Here is a 12,587-nt window from a genome sequence, read left to right on the forward strand (position 1 = left end):
CGGCGGAGTGGGCAGTGTGATAAGGCGCGGGCCCAGCAGCAGGCACAACCCGGAGGACAGGGTCTTCTCCTTCAGTTCCTACCTCCTCTGTACCGTCTTGTTGCCCAGCGGTTCAGCCTTTAAGAATTTCAAATGAAAAGCTACAATTTAAGATCAGATTTAGTTAGCAAAATGAAAATTGTACATATTAAGATCCATGGAATTTTTGTAACCTTCAATATAAAGCACTAAAGTGTCTCAAGTGCTCAAGGAAATGAATATTTTATATTCATGCTGAAAAGGCAAAAATCAAACCATATGGTTTCCTTTTCTATTCCTTTCTCTACACAGGAGTGGATTATAAATGTTATGTGAGTTAAATGACATTGCAGAGTAATAATTCTAGGGTCTTTCTGCCTTTGAAAGTCACAATATAAAAAAGGAGGAGGTTCCTGGCTTCCTGAAGCTGGAACCCCGGAGGCGTGCCTGTACAACCTTGTGTGTGGGGGGGTGTCTGGCAGGATTGGAGACTCTTAGAGCTCCATGGCTCCTCCACATGCCTCTCATGTCACTTTGCATTCTTCGGCTTGGATTGTAATTTCATTTTAACTTGCCAGTCTCCCTCGAGGGCCTGTGAACAAGCGATGCTGTGCTTTTAATGCCTGGAATGCAGTTGGGCCTCAATAAATATCAGCTGGAAGAAAGACACCCCGTCCCAGAATAATTCTCTTTAAAAACTCCCCATGAGTTCTCCCTGTTAGATTCTCTTCTTTCTGGCACGGTCCCATTCTTCAGCCTGACTCTGAAGACCTCCTGATAAGGAAGTAAATGCTTCAAGGAAACTGCCTGCCAAAGACCCAAAAACCCTGTGATTTTCCCAAAGGAGCGCCCAATGCAGAAGGGGGCACCTGGATTCATCATATGTCATTGCCATCAGCTTTCCTTTTCCAAAACAGGATTGTTACCTTTAAATGTAAGCTACTCAGTACTTAGTTTTGTTTTGTTTTTTCAACATAACTGATTAAGCATTTCCAAATGTAAGTTTATAAACAAATCCACAATAATTGTTTAAATCGGAGTTTACTGTGAGCACAGCAGGTCAGCAAAAAAGTTTATTGTTAGGCATGCAAGGTAACAGGTAGTGTACGGCTAAGCATTTGGGCCAACTTTCCTTGAGTTCCTCTCCGCTGGCTCCTGCTGTCAAATTTCCTTCTATATTTGCAATGGTTCGCCATGGTGGGTTGGCTTATTGTCGTGAGAGGTGGGATGGGGTGGGGAAAAAGCAAAGCAAAGGAAGGAACATGGAGTGAATGCAGCCTCCTGCCTCATTACAGGAACTCGGGGCAGTTCCCCTGATCTGTGATGGTCATTTTCTCGATGTCAATGTTATTAGAGGTCAGGATATCCTTCAGATGGGTCACTGTTTCTGGAGGGAGATAAGGGTTTCTTCCCAAGATCCAAACATGATCCACATGAAACAGCCAGACGATTGTGGTGCAGGAGTACACGAGGGCATAGTTCTCATAGTCGGTGGCCAGGACCCAGTACGGAGCAGAAGGCATCACTGAGGACCAGAGGAGGGCAGTGTTAGGAGGGACCAGAGCAAGAGAAACCTTCATCTTCAGGACCTGGAAGCCAGATTCTGGGGTCTTGGTTCTTCCAGATCAGTGGTTCTTAATTCTGGCGTCATGGGGGAGTTACACGGGAGCTATGACCAGTACTAGACCCATCCCCACCCCTCCCTGGATTCTGATATGGAGGTGGTTGATACTTTTTAAAAACTCCCCTGTGATTCTAATATGCAGCCAGAGTTCAGAGCTAGCATTCCTGATCCTCCCTGGTGGAACCTGGTAGCAGGTTGGTCTCTAGAAGCCCATAGTAACTGGGGGGCTTGGCTGGACCCCCTAGATTAGCACTAGTGCAGATAGAGGCATTTCTGAGCTAAGCAGACTCAAGACTGTAAGGTCAGGAGCCTCGGGATTTCTGAGTCTGTACCACTCAGTTTCCACTAGAACTTGACCAATGGAAGAGGTAGTGGCTAACATTGGTTTGTTTGTTTCTCTCCCCACTTGTCCTTTGAAAAATCCTTCCATTCTTAAGAATATAGTAAATCAGCTGGCAACAAGTTATAAGGTCTTCTTTACAAAGGGTCTATGAAGAGTCATTGATCAATAGCTACATAGCATTGGAAGCCCAAAATTAAAGGGCTTATTAAGGGGAGATTTGCATATTTGCCCTCTCCATCTGAATCCAGAAATTTCCTACTTGAATTTGACCTCCATGGCCAAGCTCCAAACCAAGGAAAACTCATAGCAGAGCTTGTTAATGTTAAGTGGAAGATGGACCCACATAGGAGATAGATGTGTGCTGGCCCCATAAGAACAAAAGACTTGGACACACATGTAGTCCTGGGTGGTTTGCTGGGTTTGAAGCATCCTACCGCCTCCAATAAAAAATAATCTCACTGTTTGCCAAGTCAAACCAGAGCTGAGCTGCTGGACAAAGGAGGCAGTGTGAGCTGTGGTTAGAGCTTGGCTGGGGGTCAAGGACCCAGCTGATTATCAGGACCACACAAGAGGACTAGTTCAGATGACCACCCACCAGCATCCCTCCTACCTCTGGCTTTCTACCTGCTTATAAATATAAAAATGGAAGAACCCGTGGAGGATGTCTGGACAGAAGCCTGGACAAGGCTGCAGGAGCTAAACTGGGTATTGTTTCTGACTTACATTTCTGACACTGTTGGTGCCACCTGCCTGGCTCACTCATGAGAGCATGTATTTGCCACGTATCTGCTACTGTGGTGGAGGGTCAACTGCTCTGTGGGTTCCCAGCGGACTGAGAGCTCTTCAGCCCTGAGTGACACGTCAGCAGCAGCAGCTCGCCCCACTGCACACACCCAGGCATCCCCATCCTGTCTTCCTCCCACAGGGTCTAGCGCGCCTGCATAAATTTACTCAGATATTTTCCTTTTAGCAAAGAAAACTTCCATGCCTCTTTATTAGAAAGCATTGACTGTCAAAGTTTTAGGTCAGGACCTTCAAGTTATGTAACATGGCCGTGGAGACCCTCCCTGGTCTTGTCTTCTAAGAACTTCATGGACCCTTCAGGCCCTTTCTCATGCCGTTCTCTCCGCTCGGAACATTCTTTCCCATCATCTCCCATACACTCTGCAAAACACTGTAAACATCTGATCCCTTCAACAATAAATCTCTTCTTCCTCTGCTTTCCCAGCCAACAACTCTTGTGTCTTTTAGTTCCTGCTTGGCTTCCTTAAGAAGGTTGTGCCCATAATATTTGACCTTCCGTCCCAGCCCCAGCCCTCAGTTGAGAGCTTGGAGACCTAGAGCTTTTAGTCCCAGCTCTGCCTCTAATTAGTCCAATGACTGTGCCTATATCACTTAGCTTTTTTTTTTTTTTCTTTTTAAATCTTTATTGTTGAAAGTATTACATGTGTCCCCTCCCCCTGCCTCCTGTCATGTAGCCTTTCTTTATTTCACCTTCTTATGTGTAGAAACCACAAGAGGAACTGGCCTGTACAAAGCCCCTTACAACATAAAGAGCAGGTGTGATCTAGTTTATCCACACAACACTAGGTGTAGATGTGAAGTTAGTTGCCCACAGTCATATGTGTGGGAGGAACTGTTTTCTCCTCCTCCCAGCATTTCTATCTTGGTCTATAGAATAAGAACTTCCTCTCTGCCCCACTCTAGGCCAGTGTTTCCCAAACTTCTCTCATGATGAGAATCACCTGGTGGAGTTGTTAAAACACAGATTCCTGAATCCCAACTAAGAAGTGCTAAACTAGGATTTTTGAGAACATATAGGTAAAATTGCATACCTAACTTAGTGCTCTGTATATAAAATCTGTCTTAGAGCACTAGTTAAGTATACAATTTTACCTATATGTTCCCAAAAATTCTAGTTTAGCACTTCTTAGTTGGGATGCAGGAATCTGTGTTTTAACAACTCCACCAGGTGATTCTCATCATGAGAGAAGTTTGGGAAACACTGCTCTAGGCCACATGTGTCAAACACAAGGCCCGCGGGCCAAATCCAGCCCGCCAGGCCTTGCAATGTGGCCCGCACCGCGCTGTCATCACTGCACTCCGCTGTCAGTTTATGACATTGTCAGTTTATGACTGTTCAGTAAACCATTCGGCCCGCGATTTAGGCTGGATTTTAGATTTTGGCCCCTTCTCTGATTGAGTTCGACACCCCTACTCTAGGCCCTTCATCAATGGGGAAACGGGGGAGGAGGGCTTGCAGCTGGCCACTTCTGTGTCTGCCCCACAGGTGTAGAGAGGTGTTCCCAAGCACTTTTGGCCTTAGAAAGTCTCATGGTTCTGAGCTGAATTAACCTAATTAATTCAGCAATAAAACTCATATATGGTGCTTTTTCTGTTGCCTATGGTCAATCCTCAGTGCAGAACTCGGAGGGCAAATGCCTGCGATTAAATATTTCTCAGGGACCCTAACCATGTGGCTGGAAAGTAGCAGACAGAATCAGGACTCAGACTTACCTTTACTCTTACCAGTTTCTTGTCTCTAAGCTTTTGTATATGTTAGTTGTTCTGCTAATAACGACTAATTTTTCAGGCTTCCGTTTCCTCTAGGAAACAAGACTGGTATGGGTCTCCTTCTGCTGAAGCACTGGGTGGGCCCCTCTGGGTCTCCTCTGTTGAAATACTCACTACAGCTTTGTATGAACTGCCTGGATACCTGTCCCTATCCACACTGGGATACAGGCTCCTCGGGGACAAGGGCCAGCTCAGTCTTCCTCATCATTGCGTCTCTAGCAACTTGCCCAGTGCCTGGCATGGAGTAGGTGCTCAATAAATAATTATGCATTGAATCACTATTGATACTCAGATGGGGCACAACCGTGTCCAGCCCAGGGTTCTTAGCCCTCAGTTTGCTTATCTCCTGTCCCTGAAACCTCCTGAGAGAAGTGGATACTTACACCAGAAAAACTTTACTCCCAGCTTGGCGGGCTCGGTAGAGTTGCTCTGAGAGGCTTCACCTTCGATTTGATTCACAGTTCCATCAGATCTGCAATGAGTTAAAAATAAGTAAATAAATAAATAAATAAATAAATAAATAACTCATGAAAGCCAAAAATCGATGAAGGGCAAGATTCGTTACACTTAAGAAGCATAGTGGCTAACATTGCAAATTCTGATTCAAGAGGACCTCAAAGGTACGTCAGACTCCAGTTCTATCCTTTCCTCTTCAGTTTGCAACTGTCTCTGAGACCAAGCGGAGGAAGGCAGCCTTGGGGAAATGAAAAGCAGCAATGGCAATGCTCCAAGATTAGACACTGTGTTAGGCCCTTGGACTTCAACACTGGTTTTTGGACTGTACGTAGTGGCCTGCAAGGCTCCAGAAAGAGGAAGTAAAAATAGAAAAAACAAACACAATAACCCAGGACACTGAGTCTTTTTAAAAAAGTGAATCGCTTTTTTAAAATAGAGGAGGCCAAAACATGGAGTCTGGCTCTGCAAGACCCTCTTTGGCCTTTGCGATCACCTTTCCCATAAAAGGGTTCATACACATGAACTCCGAGGCCCCTTTCAGTTCAGCAAGCTTCTGCCTGAATGTGGGAGATTTCAATGTACGCCAGGTAAAGCAGGCAACCAGCAAACACCTTATTTCAGTGATTCTCAGGTGCATCCAGGTCTTAGAGACATTAACTATGAAGAAATGTGCATCTTTCAATTAATGTTACCCTACACTTATAATTGGCAGTGTCATTTCTTTCTTAGTGGTATATAAAATGGTAGGTATATAAAAGTGGTGGTCTTAGGGTGTGAAATACTTTCACTCTTTTGAAGGGAAGTGGCCTCATTTTTGGATAATTCCCAGTGACCTCATGGACCCTGGGGATGGAGGCAGCACAGAGGGAAGGTGCTCAGACATCAGGGTGCTCTTCCTAGGAAGCCGGGAGAGGAGCTGCCTGTTAATCAGTCCTCCAGGGGCAAACTAAAATTAGAGCAATGTGTCAGAGGCCAGTAGGCTTTGGTTAGTGGTGATGAATATCCTAGAAACCAGCCAACAAGCACCAGGTCAGGGAGGGTAGGAATGTACCGTGGTGATCCTGGATGCATTGTCTGCTTATCTTTAAATAGGGCTGCAGACAGAGCCCTGCTCTCTCACCTGGAGCTCAGCCATTGGGAAGATGGTCCATTTCTATCTACATACAGTTGCTTAGCAACAAACTAGTCTCTCCCCATTAGGCTTTTTCCCCTTTTCACTGTCATTTGCATTGTGCTCCAGAACATTTTTTAAAACACCACTCTCTGAGCATAAACTCATAACTTGCTCATGGGAAGATGCATGAATTTTTTGTTGTAGCAGCAGACTAACAATAATAGGAAATATTTATTAAAAGATGATTATATGCCTAACGCTGGTCTAAGTGCTTTACATGTGTTGCCTTACTCTTAGTCACAAAGCCCTCTGGGGGGAGGTGCTATGATTATTGCCATTTTACCCAGGAGGAGAGGGAGGCTGAGAGGATTATTACAACTTATCTAAGATCTTGTCATTAGTAAGTGGCTAAACCAGGATTTGTAACTGGGAACCTTCTTCAAAAGCCTGAGCCTTTTGGCTCCCAACCCTGTGCCAGCTGCTTTGTCCCTCAAATTCGCTGACAATGTCTAGTGCTTAGCTCAGACTCTCTGCCCCACTCACTGCACTCCACTCACTGCTGGAAGGAGAAACGAGACCATTTTTCTGAACTAGAAAACCTTTCTTCATGTCCCCTTGTACCTTAACCAGATATGACCTGAGAGGCAAGGAGACCTAACACTCAGGATCCTCCTCACTCCAAAGGAGAGGTGGGGAGATCACATAGTGCTGGGATTTACGTCATTGTCTGAACATTGGTCATAGAATGGGACAAATAATTTGAAATAAAGGCATTGCAACGGTAGGGCCTACAGAATTCCTGTGAGCTCTTCTGGGTGTCTACAACTCAGCTCCTGTAATCCTTCCTGGGCTCCGAATGAGCTGAATTTTTCTCTAGAGACCCTTAAGATCTTTACTTTGTTTCTTTGGTTTATGCAGGTCAGGGAATCAACCCATTGTTGGAAGCTGAGTGGATAATAGGATGGCCTCAGAAGGTGCTTTTGAGCCTGAGTAACTTCCAGGCTGGTTTATAGTTGTTTTCTTGAAGTTGAACACAATTCTCAGAGCCCATAGGGAACTGGAAAAACAACCCTATATTTTCAGCCTGTTTTTTCTTGTCTGTCTCCAGTTCTTTTCCGGTGTCACTTCTCCCTGGGTTGGAATCTCAGCTTCATCAGTTATAACCCCTTTGGCAAATTACTTTATTACACTGTACTTCAGTTTCCTTACCTATAAAAATGGGGTTAATAATAGCACTACGTCAGGATTGTTATGGGATTAAATAAATATACTGGGTAGGGCAAAAATAGGTTTACAGCTGTGGCTATGTGAAACAGTTTATTCTTGAATTATTAACTAGAGGCCCGATGCATGAAATTCGTGCATTGGGTGTGTGTGTGGGGGGGGTGCAGGTAGGGTCCCTCGGTACAGCTTGCAGTCCAGGACCCCTTGCTCCTTACCATCCTGCTGGCTGCTCTTAATGCTGCTGCAGAGGCGGGAGAGGCTCCCACCACTGCCACTGCGCTCACCAGCCACGAGCCCAGCTTCTGGCTGAGCAGTGCTCCCCCTGTGGGAGTGCACTGACCACCAGGTGGCAGCTCTTATGTTGAGTATCTGCCTCCTGGTGGTCAGTGCGCATTATAGCAACTGGTCGTTCTGGTGGTTCAGCCGTAATGGTCACTTAGGCTTTTATTGTATAGATTATTGTATTATTTTCCATATGAACAACTGTAAACCTACTTTTGCCCCACCCTATACCTGCACACTCACATAGCTATACATAAATGTATATATAGAGTACACTAGAGGCTCAATGCACGAAATTCGTGCAAGAGTAGGCAATCCCAGACATGGCGGCAGCCTGGATCCCTCCCTCGCAGCCGCAGTGGCCGCCATGATCTCTCAGTGTCAGCCCCGGCTTTGTCCTGAAAGGATGTCCATTCTAATTAGCATATTATGCTTTTATTATTAAAATATATATACGCAGAATAATGCCTTGCATATAGGAAATGCTTAAATAATGCTAGTTACTATTTTTATTGTTGCTGTTATCTTTGTTGATGGAGGGTAGGTAGGAGTTTTCCTGTGGCTTTTGAAAGCTTATGGTTGCTTTTCAAAATGTGAATTTTGGGATCAAACATTAACCTGGGAAAAGCCTTCAGTAACAAAAAGGTACACTTCTACAGGATATCCTGTCCACATAATCTAGTATGTGGCTCCCTGTGTATTTGATCCTTGCTTCATAAGAAGAGGTGTTTTCTAATAGCTGAAGCTGTCGGGAGATGGGATAAACTGTCATGGCTGGTGATGCGCTCCCAGTTCCCGGAAGCTGCAAGCAAAGCTGGATGCCTCTGGCAGTAGCTGTATGGGAAGGGCTTCTCTCTTGGATTGGAGGTCAGACAAGATGGTCCCTGATGTCCTTTGCTACCCGAGTACCTATTTTGTGGTGAGAACAGGAACCCTGCAGTTTGGGTTACTTACCACTGAGTGCTCAGTGCCTCTCCAGGATCCAGTGCGCAATAGGTGGTCAGCAAGTGGGCAGGGAAATGAGAGACTTTTAGTCCCCACCGTCCTGCCTGCCAAAAGCTTTCCTCTCAGGGCCTGTGTGAGAAGGCCCAGCAATGACTGAACCCTCCCTGAACTAGACTGCAAGGGCACCCAGTCACTCCAGGACAGCGCTCTGCAGGGCAGGCTCCAGGATGTGCAAATGCCTTTGAAACCGCAGCCACTCACCTCAGCTCCTGGTTTATCACTTTGATGTTTCCGTTTTCCATTAGTGAGTAGTTGGCTTGGATGCAGCTTCCCTTCTCAAAGCTCACTGGGATCTTCTCAATTTCATACCATCTTCCAAGATACTGCGGAGACAACAAGTAGAGCAAAACCCTGCGACTCTCTGGGGACCTGCAAACCCTCCTCTATTGTTGTCTTTCAGAGCAGAGCCCTTTCCTGGGGAAACCAGGCAAAATGGGCTGCATTGTTCCCACTAGCAACGGAGCAAGATAACCATTCAAAGGAGAATAAGTGATTCGGATGTGCATGCATTGATTGAATGCCACATTCTATTCCTAAAGTGCTCTTTATTTAGATTCGCTCTGTGTCCCCTTCAGACAAAATCTATGTGAAATTCGAATCTCTGTCAAAGTAAGGGATTAGATGACATAAGGTGCCATCTCAAACGTTTTATGATTCTTCATGGCATCTTTGAATTGTGTACAAACTTAGATATGCTCACGGTGGGAGTCCAGAGGTGACTGCATTCTCCTCACATGACCTCACACGGGGAGTGGGCCTCAGAGGCTTTGGGCAGATGATCAGGACTTAGAAAATCTGTATCATTCTTCCACTGAGGCTCACTCTCAGTTCATAACTTTGGCATACAGAGTCAACTTTAAAGGAAATGTGCAACTGTGTGCTTCCATTCAGTGCCTGGCATAGAGACTGAACCAATTTACAACCTTCACGGAGGGTAATTTGGCAATATCTAGCACAACTAAATACAGAAATTCCACTTCTGGAAATGTAGTGAAAGAAATGGTGTAGGCACAAGATTATTTGTTGCAGTACAATGAGTAATAATAAAAGGCAGGAAACAGTCTCAGTGAGCATTAGTAGGGGGCCGAGTAAGTAAATAATGACACATTTATACAGTGGAATGTTATACATACTTTTTTAAAAGGGTAATGTGTAATTATCTCCAAGGTACCTTTAATAAAAGAATCACGTGCAAATAGTGTATATATTAAGCTACAATTTGTGTAAAACAGCACAAATTTACTTCCTTATAGGTCTGTAGGTCAGAAGTCTGACATGGGTCTCCCTGGTCTAAAGCCAAGATGTGGGCAAGGCTATGCTCCTTTCCAGAGGCTATAGAGGAGAATCTATTTTCTTGATTTTTCCAGGTTACAGAGTCTCAATTTCTCTTCCTACATAGGGGAATGCAATGTCTAAAAAGAATCCTGGAAAGGAAGAAGTATGATTCTCTATTTGTAGATGACATAATTTTTGTACACAGAAAATCATAATGTACACACACACACACACACACACAAAGTATTAGAACTAATAAATGAATTCATTAAGGTTAAAGGATACAAGATGAATACTCAGAAATCAAATTTCTTTCTACACTTACAATGAATAATCTGCAGGTGAAATTAAGAAAATTCCATTTATAATGACACCTACACTAATAAAAGAGCAAGATGCAAATTGGCCATACCTTTGTGATGCCTACCAGCCAATCAGGAATGAGTATGCAAATTAACCCAATAAAGATGGTAAGTTAATTTGCATATGCAGGCTCAGTCAGGGGTGGGGGTGGGGGTGGGGGTGATGACAAAGGCATCCCACCCCTGCTCCTGGCTGCTAGGAGCATCTGGGTAGCGTGGGAAGGCAGAAAGATGGCTCTGGGCCTGAGTGAAAAGGTGGTTCTGGCCAGAGTGAAGTCCATGCTGGCAGTCAGGGGAAGGAAGGCCCATTCTTGCACGAATCTTTGTGCATTGGGCCTCTAGTCAAAAAATAAAATACTTAGAAATAAATTTAACCAGAAAAACATAAAACTTGTACTCTGAAAACTACACTGTTGAAAGAAATTAAAGAAGACCTAAGTAAGTGGAAAGATACCTTAAGTTCATGAGTTGAGAGACAAAATTGTTAAGATAGTAATTGATATACATACAGATTTAATGTAATCTCTATTAAAACTCCCAACAGGTTTCTCTACAGAAATTGACAAGTTGATCCTAAAATTCATATGGAAATACAAAGGACCCAAACTAGCCAAAAAACAAAGTTGGAAGACTCATACATTCTGATTTCAAAACTGAATCACAAAACTATAGTTATCAAGACTATACATACTGGTATGAGGATAACCATATAGATCAATAGAACAGAATTGGGAGTCCAAAAATAAACTCTTACATACATGGTCAATTGATTTTCAGCAAGAATGCTGAGACTATTCAATGAAGAAAGAATAGTCTTCTCAACAAATAGGGACAACTGAATATCTACATGTGAAAGAATAAGTTGTGTCATACTATATACAAAATTTAATTTAAAATGAATCATAGGCTTAGATCTAAAAATATTTTAGGAGAAAATATAGTAGTAAATCTTTATAACCTAGGGTTAGGCAATGGCTTTGTTGTTGTTATTAATCTTCTCACAGATATTTTTTACATTGATTTTTAGAGAGGGTGGAAGGAAGGAAGGAAGGAAGGGAGGAAGGAAGAGAGACACATCCTTTGGTTGCCAATTGCATGCACCCTGACAGGGGCCAGGGATCAAACCTGCAACCCAGGTATGTGCCCTTGACCAGGAATCAGACTTATGATCCTCTGGTGTGTGGGTTTACGCTCTAACCACTTAGCACTACTGGCCAAGGTGGCAATTGCTTTCTAGATATGACACCAAAAATGGAAGCAACAAAAGAAAAGAAAAAATAGATAAATTAGAAGTCATTAATATTAAAAACTTACATGTGTCAAAGTAAAATGACAATCCATGGAATGGGAGAAGAAACTTGCAAATCATATACCTGATAGGAATTTGTATCTAAAATATATAAAAACTCTTACATCTCAATAATTAAAAGATAAATAACCCAACTGAAAATGGGCAATAGACTTCAACACATAAACACATGAAAAGATGCTCAACATCATTAGCTATTAAAAGAATGCAAATCAAAATCACTATGAGATACCACTTCATATCCACTAAAAATGGTTATAGTAAAAAATATGGCAATAAAAGTATGGGCAAAGATTTGGAAAAATGAGAATTATACACTCCTGGTGGGAATATAAAATGGTGCAGGTCTTTTGGAAAAGAGCCTGGCAGTTTCTCAAAAGGTTAAACATGGAGTTACCATATGACCCAGCAATTTTATTCCTAGATATACATCCAGGGAAATTGAGAGTGTATGTCCGTCCATGAAACCAGACAAGGAAACAAAAACCCTGGACACAAATGCTCATAGCAGCATTATTCCTGATAGTCAAAAAGTGTAAACAACTCAAATGATGAACAGATGACTAAAATGTGGCATGACCCATACAGTAGGATATTCTTCGGCAATGAAAAGAGACGATGTACTGATTTATATTAGAACATGGATGAACCTTGAACACATTGTGCTGGTAGAAGAAGTCAGTCATAAAAGACCTATTGTATGATTCCATTTCTATGAAATGTCCAGAATAGGCAGAGCCACGCAGAGAGAAAAAGTAGATTATTGATTGCTTGGGGCATAGAAGGTTGGGGGGAAGTGGGGAGCAACTAATAATGGGTATGGAATTTCTTTTTGAGATGCTAAAAATGTTCTAAAATTGATTGCTGTGACGAAACCAGTTTGGCTCAGTGGATAGAGCGTCAGCCTGCGGACTGAAAGGTCCCAGGTTCGATTCCGGTCAAGGGCATGTACCTTGGTTTCAGGCACATCCCCAATGGGGGGTGTGCAGGAGGCAGCTGAT

At 43.4% G+C, this 12,587-nt stretch overlaps 1 protein-coding gene across 5 annotated transcripts in view; it reads right to left on the reverse strand.

Annotated features, from left to right (window-relative positions):
- Positions 1-1,043: 1,043 nt before the first annotated feature.
- The window catches only part of APOD (apolipoprotein D), a 63,790-nt gene continuing 52,246 nt past the window's right edge, over positions 1,044-12,587 (reverse strand). For all 5 annotated transcript variants that reach the window (XM_084871757.1, XM_084871756.1, XM_084871755.1 and 2 more), the window contains 3 exons: positions 8,842-8,963; positions 4,943-5,031; positions 1,044-1,543 (listed from right to left, as the gene is read on the reverse strand). In XM_084871757.1, the coding sequence (XP_084727883.1) occupies positions 1,308-1,543; positions 4,943-5,031; positions 8,842-8,963 (447 nt within the window). In that variant the 3' untranslated portion in view covers positions 1,044-1,307. The remainder of the gene's footprint in view (positions 1,544-4,942; positions 5,032-8,841; positions 8,964-12,587) is intronic.

Source organism: Pipistrellus hanaki, assembly GCF_964339955.1.
Source record: "Pipistrellus hanaki genome assembly, chromosome: 2".
NCBI classification, from domain to species: Eukaryota; Metazoa; Chordata; class Mammalia; order Chiroptera; family Vespertilionidae; genus Pipistrellus; species Pipistrellus hanaki.